Source organism: Athene cunicularia, assembly GCF_003259725.1.
Source record: "Athene cunicularia isolate RWA chromosome 5 unlocalized genomic scaffold, athCun1 chr5_part3, whole genome shotgun sequence".
Classification (NCBI taxonomy): Eukaryota; Metazoa; Chordata; class Aves; order Strigiformes; family Strigidae; genus Athene; species Athene cunicularia.
The window spans coordinates 9,788,165-9,804,843 of record NW_020799103.1 but is presented as its reverse complement, the minus strand read 5'-3'; the positions used below and the strand labels follow the sequence as shown (position 1 = coordinate 9,804,843).

Genomic DNA, 16,679 nt, shown 5'->3' with positions numbered 1-16,679 from the left:
GAGGAGGGGGGTGACGTGGCCAACCCCTACTGGCGAGATCGCCGTCCATGGGACATGTGAGGGGAAGCTGCCGCTGATGTGATGAGATTGTGAGAGGAGTCTCCTGACCACGGGCCCTGATCTGTGGGCGAAGGTCTGCTCCTTCAGGTGCAAGGGAGGAAGCTGAAGCAGAGCAGGGTGTCCCCTGCAGCCATCATCAGCCCTTTTCTCGTGCCAAGCCTGGCCCTGCCAAGGCCCCGTGTGCCGGGGCTCCTGCAGCAGCACTGTTCCCTGGAGCACCAGGAGGTAGGAGACCAGGGACAGGCAGGTGGGAGATGCCTCCTGTCCAGGGACAGGGCTGGAGGGGTGGGAGCCTGTGCTGGGCACGGCAGGGGACAGGGTCCTTCCTGGTGCAGCCTGGGGCTGGCGTGGGGCTGGCGTAGGGAAAGGTGGGGAGTGCTGGGAGTGCCAGTGCCCCTCATTTCCTTCTCCTTCCTCGTCTCTCCTAGGAGGTGGTGGGAGAGGGAGAAGGCGGCCAGCCAGAGCAGGGTCAGTCACCATGGAGGAGATGAGCGCAACAGACCCCTCTCTGATTAACGTGACTTCTGGAGATGTGGACTATTGGGAAAATATCAGAAATGAATGCTTAAGACTACATTATGGATTGATAATCTTTACAGGTGTCTCTATGGGGATTTCTCTCTGTGGACTCGTGGGGAATGGGATAGTCATGTGGTTCCTGGGCTTCCACATGAAGCAGAACCCTTTCACGGTCTACTTCCTAAATCTAGCTGTTGCTGACTTCTCTCTGCTCCTCCTGTTTTTTATGCTCATATTGGCATTTTTGAACTTAATAACAAATTGTTCTTATTTGTCTGATTTTATTCCCTTCTACATAGATTTTGTATGTATAATTGAATTTCTGTGCCACTTCTTTGACCTTAGCAGCCTGGGTATCCTGACAGCAATCAGCGTGGAGCGGTGCATCTCTGTATTCTTCCCAATCTGGTATCGCTGCCACCGCCCAAAGCACTTATCAGGGATTGTGAGTGGGGCGCTCTGGGCTCTCGCTGGATTTTTTGTTTTCTCAATGAGTCTTAGCTTTAGCTTTGCCGAAGGCTACGAGACGGTATTTGCAGGCATAGCCATTGCCATTGCCATGATTTTGTCATCAATGATGTTGATTTCCAACCTTCTCCTGCTCATCAAACTCCAATGTGGCTTACAGAGACGACAGCCAGGGAAACTCTATGTTGTTGTCCTGCTCAGCATGATCTTCTTCTTTGCCCTTGGTATTCCTTTTGGTGTAGAGGTCTTCCTCAATCTTCCAAGTTCACATGAATTATTACCTGAAAAGACAACTTTTCTGCTGGCATTGCTGAACAGCAGCATCAATCCAGTCATTTACTTCCTGGTAGGGAGCTGCCGGCAACGCCGGTTCCAAGGCTGCGTGAAAGTCGCCCTCCGACGTGTGTTTGAAGAAAAAGTGGTGAGCAAGAAGGAGAGCCATGTGCCTGAGGACACTGCTGTGCAGACCCCTCTATAAGGCCCTGCTGGAGAGCAGATCCTCACAGACAGCTGGGGGGGATGGAGGCATGGGGGCACGTGGCACTGCTCAGCTGGGCTTGGTCCCTGTGTCCAGGCTGTGCTCCCCATTGCAGGGACCCTCAATGTTCTGGCCCCAGAAAATAAACTCTGGCTCCTTTGGCTCAGCAGATGAGTTTTGTGGTGTTTTGGGGAACATCTTGCCTGAGGAAGTTCTGACACATTAGGTCCTTGGGGAGCTCTGGGCATCTCTGCTGGCCAAGCAAGGCAGAGATCTTGCCCAGAGAAGCTGTGACTGCCCCCTCCCTGGAAGGGTTCAAGGCCAGGTTGGACGGGGCTTTGGGCAACCTGGGATAGTGGAGGGTGTCCCTGCCCAGGGCAGGAAGGTTGGAAATAGATGATGATTGAATCCCTCCTGGAAAGGGGAGGAAGGCTTGGGGTGCTCCTGTGGAGCAGAGTGAGGGGGCAAGTGTCTGGACTGGCGTTGTGCCTCCTCTGTGGTGGGAACAGCCACCGTGGGAGCATCCTCAGGTGTCCTCAAGGTGGTGCCTCACCTCATGGCTGGTACGAGGTGACACTGAGCAAGGAGCACAGCCCAGGTAGAGTAGGGGAGGAGGACGGACCCCGGGTGTTGGCCAGGTCTGGTCCCTGCATGCCAACTTCTCCCTCGGCTCCAGTCCCGTGGGAGGCTCCTCCCAACAGCGATGGGTTTTGTTGCAGCTACCTCAGGCTCATGCAGAGACTTCCCATGGTGTGAGCGCCCTGTGCTGGTGGGACCCGGGAGAGCTCAGGCAGGGTAATGTGGAGGGTCAGCAGGGGCGGAAGATGCTGAGCCCCTGAGGCAGCCCGAGGGGAAGAGAGCCGCATGTCCTGGACCCAACCTAATAAACTCTTGTTCCCTTTGATCAGTGAATGAATCTTTGCGGTCTTTTAGGGGATCTAAATATGATTTTTTGAAGCTAGGTCTAAATCAGAGAAAGAAGTGAAAATGTTCTGATCAGAACATTCAAAGAAATAACAGGGGTCATAGCCTTTCTTTTTTGTTTCTCTTTTTACAGGGCAGCACTTTCACTGAAGCCATTTGGTGTTAGTTAACAGGGTTTGGAGAACATTCGATGGTTGAGTACAACATTGTTTTAGCAGAGGTTTCACTAGAAACCATGATACCTCCCAACTGTCTTCTCCCCTTACCTCATCAGTCTCTCAGCTCTACGGATTGTGTTTACGGGATCTCTGTGTTCACAGTGGGGTCACCTGACACATCTGTGATTCCTGCATTGTGGGGATCCCTCCCACCCGAATACTTTACATTTATTTTATTTCTAACTGAAGTTCTCTTCAACAATAAAAGAGAAAAATAAATCACCATAACAATAGAAGTATTGCTGTTTCTTATGATAGTCTTGGGACATATCTGGGGGAGGATTTGTAGGTATAGGCACTATATAGGACCTTGCTGGAATTCACTTTCACATAACTGCAGCTCCCATGAAAGCTTTGCTCTTTCATGGGCCAGAAGGAGCCTCGAGATGCTGCGGACAACAGCCAAAGTGTTTACACAAGTGTAAATGTCTAATCCGAATGGCACAGGAGGAATGTCTAAACCCTGGAGCTTGCTAAGCACGGGATAATGAGTGTTGGTGCAGTAAAGATGGCACATGAACCTTGGGATACAGATCAAAGAGGTGCCAGGATGGCCAGAGGTACTGGTAGAAATGGGGAACAGGGATAGCATAAAGTGTTTGCATGACAAAGGGTTGGCTTGGACAGGACAGATGAAGGAAAACGTCCCCAGCGTGCTAAATCCCCATGTTTATCTTGGGTGAGTCACACAGGGGCTGGTCCTACGCCCTCTGGAACCACTGCAGAAAGAGTTATTCACCTGGCAAAGAGCAAGTGCGGCTGTGAAATATCAGACTAACAGCTGGAATTAGCTGTTCTAAAATAAGTTTGTTTTTTCTGTCCTTTTTCAGCACACACTGACTTGAAGGTTCTTCCTGTGTCAAATAAAAAAATATTTATCTGATCCAGTCCCTATTTTCTCTCTTCATTTTCCCTTTGTTTATTTTATTATGATTTCCCTTATACTTAGTGCTTTGACAGTAATTCAAGTACTGTTTCCTCTACAACATATTGTGCAATGAGTATGCCTGGTTCTTCTCAGATCCCTCCTTTTTGTCAGGAGCTTCCCATAAAATGGGTGATGCATATATTGCTGCTCTAATTCAAAGCAAAGCTCTGATGGAAACACATCCTAAGGAAGCTCTGGAATAGACATAATGGACTGAGATAACATGATGTATTTTAAGATGGAGGAAATCATATTCCAAATATCCATGAGAATCAACAATTAAGAACAGAGAACAGTAAAAACAAACCAATTAAGTAGGTGCCAATATTGATATAATTACCAGGACAGAAACAATCTGTATAAAATAGGAATATCTGTCAGTGAAAAAGGATGTTTTCTATCTGCTTATCTTCCAAAGTTTCTTTCTGTTAGTCATTTCCTCTACTCAGAGAAGATTAGCAGTCATAAGCATCGCTGAGTGCTCTAAAACTTGGTCTGTGTTCAGAAGAAATTCTAGTCTCAGATGACATCCATTCTCTTAGGGAAGAAACAAGGTGAATGGCGTATTGAGGATTAAGTCGGACATGGCTGATGCTGCGTAGAGTGTCCAAGAGTGTAGGGTGTCCAAGAGCCCACGCAACAGCCTTGGCCCAGCTATTTCTGTGGCTTAATTCCTTGAATTTCTTGACCCACTTGAATTTCTGTGACCAGTCAGCTTTACTGCAGGGATGTGTCACACTATATGAGATGTATTCACTCAGGGAACATCCCCAGCTGCCTGAGCTGGGGTGAAGGAGGGAGAAAAGGCCCCTTTGTTGCTACACAGGTGAGTTTTGAAGGTGCATGAAAGGAGTAGAAATAAGGACAAGTGAGTTCTGCCATAAAGGTACATTCAGAAAGAGAATGTCCTTGACCAGCGCTAATCCTGCCTGTGGTCTCCAACACCTTGTGACTCCCCTTGTGATTCCCCCCAAAGATGTTCTAGATTTCTTCTGGCCAGGGCTCCCATGGGACACCCATAGGGATTTGAAGCAGATGCCAGGAGAGAGGATCTGAAAAGTCTAGTCTGTGCCTGCAGCCAGGTAAGACCTTTTGCTGCCAGGCCTTGCAGAGACTCCTCTGCTGTGCAGGACTGTGCAGGGTGTGCCTTCCTCAGCCCCTTATGAAGCTCTTCTGCACCATCAGAAGCTCAGCCCTTTGTTCATTTTTCCCCTCCCCAAAATCTGCCCCCTGCCTCTGTGTCCCTCCCTTTTTTTTTTAAATAAGGCTTTTGGTTGGTTTGTGGCCGAGGTGGTTTTGGCAGGCTCCTTCTGTGAGCCCTTAGGGACAGTGGGGAGGAGAACACGCGCAGAGGAGCATCGCTCCCACATCGCTCCTGGCCTCCAACACACTGCGGGCATGCTTGTGTCTGTGTTTCTTTTTGAACAACTGGTTTGTTTGGGTTTTTGAAGAATAAATGTGGGGTGAAGGGAGATGGCATATAGGCTTTATAATATAAAAATAATTGGTTCTGAAATTAGTTTTGAGAAGGCATTTTTGACAACATGCTAGCTATGAAATGGCTATAGAAGTGAGAAAGTTGGTGGAAAAGGAGCTGAAATGTTGGTTCAAGAATGACAGCTGAAAGAAAAAGCAAAGACCAGGGAGAGCCATTTTAAGATGCTGTTTATTAAATGACACCCAAAGAGAGTGACAGTAAGTGAAGTAAGCTAGCCACAAAGACAGTTCTCATGCTTTATCACGAGTCTAAATATGCAAAAGTTCATTTGAATTTGTGGTTAATATAGGGCGCTAGCAACAGGGCTTAGTATAGACCTAAATTAGACATATGTTCACTTTTGCTCAAACTCCCAGGATCTAGGGCCCAATGCTTGAAAGGAATCTTTATGTTTTTCCTCTCTTTTTCCTTCTCTCTCTATTTCAAAAGGTGATTGGGCAAAAAAAGGGAGAAGTTTAAGAGGACATAGTTATTGTGTCACGGGTTTCCCGTTCATCTTTGTCATCTGCTGACTCTTCAAAGGCCCTCTGGAATGCCAGCCTGAGGGTGAACTTGATTCTCCGATCCCTGTAGCTCCCCACGAGGAAGTAGATGACGGGGTTGAGGCTGCTGTTCACACAGGACAGCACAAAGCCGATCTCCGGCGAGTACAGGAATTTGTAGCCCAAGAAGTCAAAGAGGATGAGGATGCTCAGAGGCACGGCAAAAATGAGGAAGAAGAGGATGGTGAGCATGATGATGGTGAAGAGCCTGCCTGTTCGGAAGTGCTGGGAGCTGCACTTGACTCTGAGGAAGAGGGTCAGGCTGAAGAGCAGCATGAGGGGCGTGCAGAAGAGGAAGTCCAAGGTTCCGATGGTGATGAGCAGGAGATTGCAGCTCCTGCCCGAGGGGTTAAGGGTGCACAGAACATACCCGAGGGTGTTCAGCAGCAGGGAGAGACCCCAGAGCAGGCCGGAGATGATGGCGGACAAGTGCTTTGGGCGGTGGCTTCGGCACCAGATTGGGCAAAGCACAGACAGGCACCTCTCAATGCTGATGGTGGTCAGGAGGTACAGGCCGGTGCCATACATGAAGAGATCCAGGAAGAGGAATACCCCAAACTGCACCCCCACGTTGAACTGCATCAGGTACTGGACCGTCTCAACGGCGATGCAGAGGAGATACCCGAAGTCGGCAGCGGCCAGGTTCAGGATGTAGACGGTGAAGTGGTTTCTCCGGATGCGGAAGCCCAGGTACCACAGGACTATGCCATTTCCCACCATCCCACAGGCAGCGCTGATGAGGCAGAAGCTCTCCATGAACTTGAGGACAGCGTATGATGGCTCTGCCTTTCCCACAGCCCCGCTCTGGTTAGTCCCATGAGTCTGGCTTGCGTTGCTTTGGGGAGAGAGTGTTATGAGCTTCTCAGTCATGATGAAATACCCCAAATCAAATACGTCTCTCGTTTCTGTTTCTCTTGGGATCAGAGAAGAGACAGAGAGCATTTAGTGACTGACACGTTGCTTTTATTCTGACAGCTTTGTGACTTGGGACAGATAGCTTTCAAGAGTCATGCATGGTTACTGTCTATGTAGGTAACAGCCAGCACGATGCAAAATGTTGCGGATGGGCAAAATCATGCAGGAATTTGAATGGGTGAAGATCAACTAAGTGTGGCGTCCATGCAGAAGAAGAAAGAATGAAACTGTTCAACAGAGTAAAGAAGAGGAAGCAGTACAGAGCAGACAAAGCAGTAGGAGATGGGGAGGGTGTGACTGCACAGTGACTCTGTGTTCCTGTGTGTCTGTGAGAGAGGATCAGAAATGGCACATCGGAGACAAAGAACACTGGAAAACCTGTGGATGGCGAGGCATTTCCGAACCCCGTCCTCAAATGCTTACCTTCTGCCCTGTGCAGCTGAATTTTGCTCTCAGAGTGTCTTTCTCTTAGTTTCTAACATCCCATTGGATCCTCTGGGAAAAACTTTCTGTGGAAAAGATGGGGAAGATATCTCAGTCTGCAGGTTCAGTTTGTGTCTTCTGTGGTGTAAAGAAGCAGGTGCTGTCAGGAAGGAGCATTTTCACTGTGCAGAGAGGGAGGATGGGATGAAGTCAGCAGCAGATGAGAATGGGTTTCTTTTATGTTACGAGACAATTTCTCATTTCTGCTCCACTTCTCTGGTTGCTCCTACAGTAGGTGGGGAGAAAATTACCTGCCAGGGATTCCATTGCCGGCAATGCTCTGAGATATTGCTTGCATCTGTGAAAGGCTCTTTGTGCATTTGTACTGGGGCCAAAGGCTGTTATGCTAAGGATGTATAAATGAGTGGTTAGTAGAGATTGTGGGATGTTTTCAGAGAAATGGTGTTCTATTTTGTTTTGCCTTTCTTGGAAAATCAGACTTGGCTTAGATCGGATTATTCTGAGGGACAGTATCCCTTTTCCCAGTGTTTCCTTCAAAATTTGCTCCCTGTGCAATGCCTTATCCCAAATCCTGCCAAGACCCTAAGAAGAAAAAAGGCTTGTCCAATGTGCCTGGGGTGATGGAGACAGATCATCCCCTGAGTGCTAGGCATCAGTAATCCTTTCCGGACATGATAATTTCTGGCTTTCCACCCTGGAAAACTTCTGAGCCTTTCTTTCATCATGTGTGTAGAAAGCTGCCTATTTCTTTTTCCTGCTTATAGGCAGAGCCTCTCCCAACTGCACAGGGCTCTTACAGCTCCTTGATGACTCATTGCTCACCTCTGACCCCAGAGAAATAAAGGATTTTAAAAGGCTGAGTTGAAGGGAAGTTTAGAAAGATAGTAAACACAGCAATTTATTCATAGCAATTAACAGAAATACTGCAGGCAGGAAATTAACTTCCTGTGTGCCACTTATAAAACGGACAGGAAGAAAGGATGCTCAGGATGCTTCAGGGTGCTGGGCCATCTTGTCTAAACCGTGATTTTGCCAAGAAAGGTTGGACCAGATGATCCTTCCAACCTGGTATTCTGTGATTCTATGAAAGGACTTCTAGCAATGTGGCTGTGCGAGTTCTGAAATGGGCAGGTGTCGGCTCGAGAGGGACAAACATCCCTCAGTCTTCAGGTGTGACACTGTGAAAAAGCAAGGGTTTTTCTCTGCCTCTACAGCCAGGAGCTGCCTTTGAGCAGACCTGATCCAAATTTTATGATGTGATTCCTTGACTTTGTCACGTCTCTCAGTTCAAATTAACCAGAGCTTAGGATCGGACTAAGTCCTTTATCTAGTTGCTTGCCTGTGGACACTTGCTTTGACAGGCTGTCTTTTTCTGGCCTCGATAGCAATGGGTGACTATGCTCTTGATGGTTAAACTTGTAAAGCATACACCCTGCAGGGCCTAAAGCGGGGTTTCTGTAATACATCTCAGGTCTCACCTGCAAGGTCTACCGAAGTCTGTTTGCACTGTTGTACCTTCTCTGCTCTTCTTTGTGCCTGATCCCAAACTGCTCTGCGGGTCGTAAGAGATCACTTGGCTATGAGCTGGTGCAACACCTCAATAGTACAACAGATAGCTGTCTAGAGGTGCTTGCCCCTCCTTCTCCCCCAGCTAGCTGACCCTGACTCTCCTCTTCCAAAGAGGACATAGCCTTCTCTTACTAGCTGTTGTTCCCTCCTGTGGCATGGAACCACATCTCCAAGAAAGGTGCAAAAGGATTTTGGCAGCTGCTGCTGGGGAGGGCTGTGAGGGGAAGGCTGCTCCTTTGAGATGCGTGTGAGGGGGGCTGGGGCGAGGGAGAGAAGTGAGCTGGTTGTTGTAGAGGTTCTTGGAATGGAGAAAGGGGTAGATGCTTGAAGAAGAGGGTGGGGATAACTGCTGAGGGACAAAGGCTTGGGAAAGGGAACCAAATAAAGGCACTAAAGTCTTTCACTCTGCTGCATGTCGTGGAAGCTGGAGCAATTCTGAAGCATCCACATGGCCATACACATCCCCCCCTTCCAGGCCTTCACTGTACCGCAGACATACCAACAGTAATGTGTGTGCCTTCTGCTGAAATCAATGAGAAAATAAAGATTATTTCAGTCTCTGGTATCTAGGGACTCCTCAGAGGAGTGGAGTTAGGTTCACTGCTCTCGGGAAATAGGTGACACCATCCCTTGCAGGCACCTGGGCACAGCCACAGGCACATGGATGGCGGTGAGGAGCACACTCAACACTTACGGCCTGGGATGCCTGTCTCCTTTCAGCTGTCCCCAGGGAAGCAGAAATGTGGGCTTTTTTCAGGGTCCCGGTGGGCCCTGAGGAGTGTGCCCTTTGCATGCGTCACCACCGCTCCTCTGGATGCCCTGGCATCCTTCCAGAGAGATACTGAGCAATTCAGAGGACAAACTTAGTTCAGATGCTGAGGATATTCTCCCTGGCAGGCTGAGCTGACTATTTTGGTGTTAGTTCAGCGTGAAATAGCATTCAAGTGATCCCCATCTCCTTGCAGATCCCATCACTGACTTCTTTTGGACCACAGGAAATAAACAGCGCAAATATCTGGCAGATGCCACTCCTGAGAACACTTGTCTTTTACCATGGATGATTGAGGGTGTCTGTGACGGTGGTTTATATACAGGTATCACCTTTTAAATGTCCAAGGTTGGACGTAAAGTGTTCACATTAATGTGATATGTTAAATGTGTTCACATTAAATGCCACCCGTCTTCATGACAAGGTATGTTTAAGGACAAACTGTAGGATGGAAAGTTTTTCACAGCTTATATTCTTTTTTATCAGTTGACGGGTTTTTCTAAGCACAATAATGTTTTTAAATACAATTTGTGTTTCTTTTTTAAAAAAGGCTTTTGACATTTTTAATAACAAAGGAGATGTTTCAGTTCTCACAATGATAAAATCATTACATATATTAAAGGGATATTTAACATGTTTTCTGATAAATGGATGCTTTCTTCCCCTCAGCAGTAGAAATTAGAAGAAAAAAAAAAACCTTGATAAAAATAATTGATGACATAGACCTAATCTCAATCAACTATATGTACTTCACAGAACAATAGCATTAAAAATTAAAGACTGGTAGAAATGGAACTCATATTTCAGCTTTCAGAAACTGTAAACAGGAAGCAAAAAGCAACTACAGGCATTAGGGTGTACCACTATTTTTTTAAGTGATGATTTTCAAAATTAATAAAAAGACAAATGAACAGCAGAAAGGTAATAGACAATAAAGGAATGCAGCTTCCCTTTAGGAAAATATTTGCAGATGAAGGCATGAAGAGGAAAACCGTAAGATTTCTCAGAGAAAATTGCCTGTGTTGCCATCTTCTATCAGTTTAGAGTTAAAAGACCAAATGTTATGTCATCTGATAATACTTCAAATAATCACATCTTGTGTCTCACGGTATTGGGTCTAGAGAATAAATTATTGCAAATTGTGGTATGTATTAACCTTTCGTCTTTTTGCTACTTTTTCCCTATCCTTCAATTTATTTCTATTGATAGAGGAGAGGTAGAAGCCATGGGTTCTTATCTGTCCTTCTTAAAAGGAAGAAATAACAACCCAATGCACACTGTAGTTAGATGTAGATATTTGGGCTGGAGGAAGCTAAAATAAAATGCAACTCCAGCCCTGTATTTCTTTAAAACGCAAGAAAAGGGAGCATCCAATTCAGTGCATAAAGTTGTGAGGCGAGTAGGGGTTGGAGCCCTTTTCTGCTACATCACAACCCTATTGTATGGAAACCTCCCTGCTTAATAGAAGAAAGGAAGTTCTAGGGCATGAATCATTTCACTATTTGAAATGCTCACATTAGGAAGCAAAGAATCGTGCACTCTGTGAGCCGCAAAGGATTGCACGTGTTGCTGAAATACAGGTATTTAAAATTAAGTGAGACAAATAGACTCTCCTTCCAGGAATTTCATGGGTGATTTCAACAGGAGGAGGATTGTTTTTCATCTCATCTTCAGAGGTTTGAGTAAAAAGTGGCTCAGAATTTATGAATTTGATATTATTGTGCTCTGAAAGGCAGAGATTTATTGAGTAACCTGTAAATTCTGAGTAGGATGCCTTTGAGGAGAGACAGACGTCAAAACATTTCACCTTATTAAACTGAAATTTAATGGCCACTGAAAAGAAATAGGCACATTCAATGTGGTCCTAATACCGGTCAAATAAATTCTGTGATCCAGGTGCTTATGTGTTTTCAGTGACCACAGATGGAGCTTAAAATAATCCGCTAAAGGATAGAAATCAACAATGAGGGTACTGAAGGATAAGTGAGATAAACCTTCCCCAATAGCCCAGAGTTCTTCAATTATGTAAATTATAGGGCCCCCAGTTCCAGACCAGTGTTAGGCACAGCAGGGTATTAGGAGGACATAGTTATTGTGTCACGGGTTTCCCGTTCATCTTTGTCATCTGCTGACTCTTCAAAGGCCCTCTGGAATGCCAGCCTGAGGGTGAACTTGATTCTCCGATCCCTGTAGCTCCCCACGAGGAAGTAGATGACGGGGTTGAGGCTGCTGTTCACACAGGACAGCACAAAGCCGATCTCCGGCGAGTACAGGAATTTGTAGCCCAAGAAGTCAAAGAGGATGAGGACGCTCAGAGGCACGGCAAAAATGAGGAAGAAGAGGATGGTGAGCATGATGATGGTGAAGAGCCTGCCTGTTCGGAAGTGCTGGGAGCTGCACTTGACTCTGAGGAAGAGGGTCAGGCTGAAGAGCAGCATGAGGGGCGTGCAGAAGAGGAAGTCCAAGGTTCCGATGGTGATGAGCAGGAGATTGCAGCTCCTGCCCGAGGGGTTAAGGGTGCACAGAACATACCCGAGGGTGTTCAGCAGCAGGGAGAGACCCCAGAGCAGGCCGGAGATGATGGCGGACAAGTGCTTTGGGCGGTGGCTTCGGCACCAGATTGGGCAAAGCACAGACAGGCACCTCTCAATGCTGATGGTGGTCAGGAGGTACAGGCCGGTGCCATACATGAAGAGATCCAGGAAGAGGAATACCCCAAACTGCACCCCCACGTTGAACTGCATCAGGTACTGGACCGTCTCAACGGCGATGCAGAGGAGATACCCGAAGTCGGCAGCGGCCAGGTTCAGGATGTAGACGGTGAAGTGGTTTCTCCGGATGCGGAAGCCCAGGTACCACAGGACTATGCCATTTCCCACCATCCCACAGGCAGCGCTGATGAGGCAGAAGCTCTCCATGAACTTGAGGACAGCGTATGATGGCTCTGCCTTTCCCACAGCCCCGCTCTGGTTAGTCCCATGAGTCTGGCTGGTTGCAGTTGGAAGGAGGATTGATGTCAATGAAGTATTCATAATGAGTGATTTCAGACAGACCTGTAAGCAGAGAGGAGAGAGGTTGTAGCTCCAGCGTGACTTTCCCTCATGGTGACCTGGTGGTGTTTCTGGATTTGCTCCAACTCTTTGTAGCCAGAGCTTGATTTAGGGAGGGATTTTTGTGTTTGGACTTGGAGCACAGAGCTTTGAGGCATTGTTCAAAGCGTTATATCTAAGGTCAAATTCTATACGTGTAGGAAAAGTTAGATTGCAGTGTATTTCTCCCTTTTTAAATTTTTTCCGGTTCCTTTTGGCAGTCAGTATTGGGAAACAAATATCTTAAAAAACAATTATAGATTAGATTAATCATGTCTGAAAAGTACGTCTTGTTTGAATAAAAAGAGAACCCAGTATTAACAACTCTAGGATAACTGTCTTTGCTGCAAGTAGCTGGGATTAGGTGAGGCAAATCTTGTCAAAGTTCTTGACAAAGAACTTTCACAAAAGACTTGTGAAATTTCTAGGCAAGCAGCACACAAGTTCAGCATGAAAGCTGACCGAGCTTTGTCCTGGGCACATGTCCACAAAATAAGGTAGAGAAGATTCAAAATAGCTGGTAGGTTTTTTTTTTATGTTGATGACTCATTTCTATTTTAATAAAGCACAGTTTAATGTGGTTGGTTTGTTTTCTTGAGCCCTGTGTACAGACAATAAACGAGTCACTCTGGCAGAGTCAGCCTTTATTAACTTCCTTCTCAGAGAAGAACTGTAAGAACCATAGGTGGGACAAAATGTCCGACCCTCACAGCACATTGGAATTATGGCTCTAATAATTATTTTCACCCCATTCCCTGAGGCAGGTCACCCTGCTTCTTCCCCCATGACACCGAGATCTGAACAAGAATCTTGAAGAAAATGAAGAAGTCGAAAAATAGATTTCACTTTTTTTTTTTTGGTTTGTTTGTCTGATGAGGTCAAACACTGTGGCTATTTTCCTCTTTCCCCACCAGCTATTAATTTTGTAATGAGAAGGTAGAGAAGTGTCATGAAAGACAGCAGGAGATAGTTAGAAAAAAGAGAGGAACAAATCAAAATGGGGAGAGCTGGGAAGATGTGAATCACTGAACTGTCTAACCAGCGTGAATAGTCTGTTCTCTCTTTGTGAGATGCTGCCACATACACGGAGACAGACTTCCATAAACACGCAAAATGTGACAGAGTGAATTATTATTGTTTCACCTCAGCACCCCAGACATGCTGTCTTTTGTGCTGCATGGATAGAGGCAAGATAAAAGTGTGGTGCACGTAATTTCCTTGGCCAGCTGATGGCCTGGAGCAGCGGAGACAATCTTGCTGCTTTGGAAGACACGTAGGTGAGCAGAGCTTGGCTGGGAGCCCAGCTGGGACTGTTACACCTAGCTTTCACCATTAAAAATGCAAACATCTCATCTAACACGGCCTTTAAAGGGGCCATTTGAATTAATGGAGGTTTACAAGCCCCTCCAACAGCTATATATTTTATCCTAAGGTCTTAGGTAGGTGTGCAGTCACCTGCCCATCTTTGCTGGCTGCAGATGCATTGCAGAGTGCCAGCTTCAGCAAGAGGTTGGTGTGTGGACAGCTGGAGGTAGCTGGGGTGAATTCCACCCTTACCTTCACCAGGGACTGCAGGATGCGAAACCTTTCGGGTTGACTGAAACCAGGGAACTTCTGGCACTGCACCATACTCTTATATAGGAACCTGGATAATTCCATCCTCGGCTGTTACAGGACCTTGAGTGCTTCTAACATTAAGGGTTTAGAGACCAGAGGTCTCTAAAGAAAGGATTTTAGTACATACTGAAAGGGACTATGGAAAACAAAACCCATCATCTCCCTCAGAATGCACAGAATTCCCGCTGTGGCACAGTTTCACAACAGGAACATCCCTGAGTTCCAACTCATCTTCTCTTTCCTCATCTGGGGAGAGGCACATACTGCCTGACCAACACCACTCGCAAGTCTGCCTCTTCCCTGAACATCTGTAGCAAGGAAACTTTAAAGGTACAGCCTTATGACTTTGTTCCCTTCCTCTCTACCTGCATTGCAGCAGATTATCAGAGCCACAGGAGGAAGTAGCTGAAGCAGCCTCTAATCCTGTGAACCAAGTCTGCTGTGAGGAGAAAGGAAGACACGGTGCTAAGCAGTTTCCTAGCCTTTTGAAGATCCAGTGAAGCACTCTCTCTGCCACAAGCTATCTGTGTAACCTGAAGCAAATATCCAATTGACCTGAAGAGGACATGAACATCTGAGTGTCACTTAAGCTCTGCCTAAGCCCACTACAGCCTTCTGACCTAGTCCCTATTTTAGGAAAGCAACTGTTCAACCTCCCTGTCACAGCCATCTCCGGAAGGCGGTTGACCCTGTCCTCCAGAAGTGTGTCTCTCTCCACTGGGCATTCAGGCAATGGTGGGTGAATAGCTGTCTAACTTAAGCTTATTTTCCTAACCAAGCAGATTTCCTAACGTTAAATGACATAACTCTGTGCCATAAATCATATACACATATAGACTGCCCGGTACAGATGTGGCTGTAATGGTTGCCCTTTGGATAAATGAAAAATCATCAATAATTTTATCTTCCACTGTAATGGACGTGAAGAAATCCTTCTCTGACTGCTACAAACCATGGAAAAGAATACCAAAAAAGTCACCCACCGTTCTCATATATTTATTGTATCACCTTGGAAATACTGATTTCTTGTTGTCTTCAATATACATTCAAGACATGAGTCCACTTCCTTAATGAAACTAATTAGTGAAAGCTTGCGTTAAACAGCAGCAGACAGACTCTAAGTGGTCTTTTTCTCCCCTGAGATAAAACATCCTTCCTGTGGTTTGCCTGCTAAGTACCATGTCGTTCTTGTGGCAGGTGTCTGAGCAGCCTTGCACTACAAAGACATTTTAGGCGATGCACAGAAAGTTATGCTGCTGTATTTTCCTGGCTAATCTTAAGTGATCATCGAAGACCAGAACTGCTAATGCGAGGTCTCTGAATAATGACGTCTTATATTACAAATGTGTATTTAGAGCAATTCATTAGCACTTGCTCATGGAAAAGGGTCCCCAGAATGAAGCTCTCCTTATCTTGAAAATGATCAAGATAGTTTCTTACCTATAGTGAATTTCTAACCATCAGGAGAAGAAAATGTTAGATCTCCTTTCAGCTGTTTTCTTTTGGTTTTGTTTTTGGTTTTTTGGTATTTTCTCCTCCATTCCCTCATCCTCTCTCCAAAAGCATGACAGAAAGCATTAGACAGAGTGCAGCAGCAAAGATACCATCGAGGAATATCTCACCTTTTTGTGGATTCCTTGGAATTTCAGTGACTGACTTGCAGCAGCTGTCTGGTATGGGTCCGCTGGGTAAAACTGTCACCTGAATTCTGTGACATACGGTCCAGATAAAATCCTTGTGTCATACTGTAGTGCCGGGCTAGTTAGACACTTTTAAAAGCCACGGTCTTGTCAGCATGACATCCAGCAGCCAGCCAATCACTCGCGTGAGGAAATATCTAGTTTGTTGTGTGTGGTCACTTCGATTTGAACCACTTCCCTCTTCCCTCTTTGTACAGAACCTATCATTGTCATGGGTCTAGAAATTTTTTTTACTACTTCCCCTTCTTCAGCCAGTCTCACGACACAAAAAAAGCAAGAACCGTCTGTACAAAATTATACCTTGCCTCTTGCACTGATGCTTTGTTTCCTACTTGTGTCCCCGAGATGCTCCAGTTCCAGAGTCTTTGAAGAGGATGCCTTGCTGCTACTTGGGGTCACATAGAGTGAGAAATTGTCAGTCCTCTTCCATAATGCCTGCTGACGATTTCACCATCTCCCTCAGCACAACTTCTCATTCTCCAAGGACCTACTGTCCCTATCAAGCTGACCTTAACACACCCATTACCACAGAGTGTCCTCTTCTGACCCATCGCCTCTCCCAGCATGAGTTACCACCCCGTGTAGCCCCTACTGCTTCACACACCTTCCCCGGAGGAGGGCCCACCCGAAGCCCAGAGCCGTTAGCACACCTCAGCAGCTCTGACTGCACACCCTCTGCTTGTGCTGCCTGCAATACACACTGCCCATTCTGATGCCAGGAGCTCTTCTGATGTAACTTCACACCCCACAGTATTACCTGCCACTTCATGCTGTCTTTCAGCACAGTACTTCACCACACCTCAGGCACTTCCGATTTCACAAAATCCCTCAAGACAGCCTCCAGCCTTGTGCCTTCCACTTCCAGTTTCACAACTTCCCCCCCCCCCAACAGTGGCTCAGCCCCATCCTGCCCACCATCAAATCCACACCTCATGTATCTA

General features: G+C 46.5%; 3 protein-coding genes across 3 annotated transcripts; 1 reads left to right on the top strand and 2 right to left on the bottom strand.

The window, feature by feature from the left end:
- The first annotated feature begins 538 nt into the window (after positions 1-538).
- LOC113481259 (mas-related G-protein coupled receptor member H-like) lies at positions 539-1,525 on the top strand. Its single transcript, XM_026850707.1, has one exon. The coding sequence runs from the start codon at positions 539-541 to the stop codon at positions 1,523-1,525; it is 987 nt and encodes a 328-aa protein (XP_026706508.1).
- Positions 1,526-5,282: 3,757 nt separating this feature from the next.
- LOC113481316 (proto-oncogene Mas-like) lies at positions 5,283-7,116 on the bottom strand. Its single transcript, XM_026850841.1, has 2 exons — positions 6,974-7,116; positions 5,283-6,548 (listed from the first exon to the last, which is right to left on the bottom strand). Exon 2 carries the CDS (start codon positions 6,503-6,505, stop codon positions 5,549-5,551), a length of 957 nt encoding a protein of 318 aa, XP_026706642.1. The 5' UTR covers positions 6,506-6,548; positions 6,974-7,116; the 3' UTR covers positions 5,283-5,548.
- A 4,031-nt stretch (positions 7,117-11,147) lies between these two features.
- Positions 11,148-15,731, bottom strand: LOC113481291 (proto-oncogene Mas-like). Its single transcript, XM_026850811.1, has 2 exons — positions 15,661-15,731; positions 11,148-12,385 (listed from the first exon to the last, which is right to left on the bottom strand). Exon 2 carries the CDS (start codon positions 12,362-12,364, stop codon positions 11,408-11,410), a length of 957 nt encoding a protein of 318 aa, XP_026706612.1. The 5' UTR covers positions 12,365-12,385; positions 15,661-15,731; the 3' UTR covers positions 11,148-11,407.
- Positions 15,732-16,679: the final 948 nt, after the last annotated feature.

Bases quoted from the DNA above. Each gene is read 5' to 3' on its own strand.
- LOC113481291 (XM_026850811.1), bottom strand. From the start codon at position 12,364: ATGAATACTTCATTGACATCAATCCTCCTTCCAACTGCAACCAGCCAG.
- LOC113481316 (XM_026850841.1), bottom strand. From the start codon at position 6,505: ATGACTGAGAAGCTCATAACACTCTCTCCCCAAAGCAACGCAAGCCAG.
- LOC113481259 (XM_026850707.1), top strand. From the start codon at position 539: ATGGAGGAGATGAGCGCAACAGACCCCTCTCTGATTAACGTGACTTCT.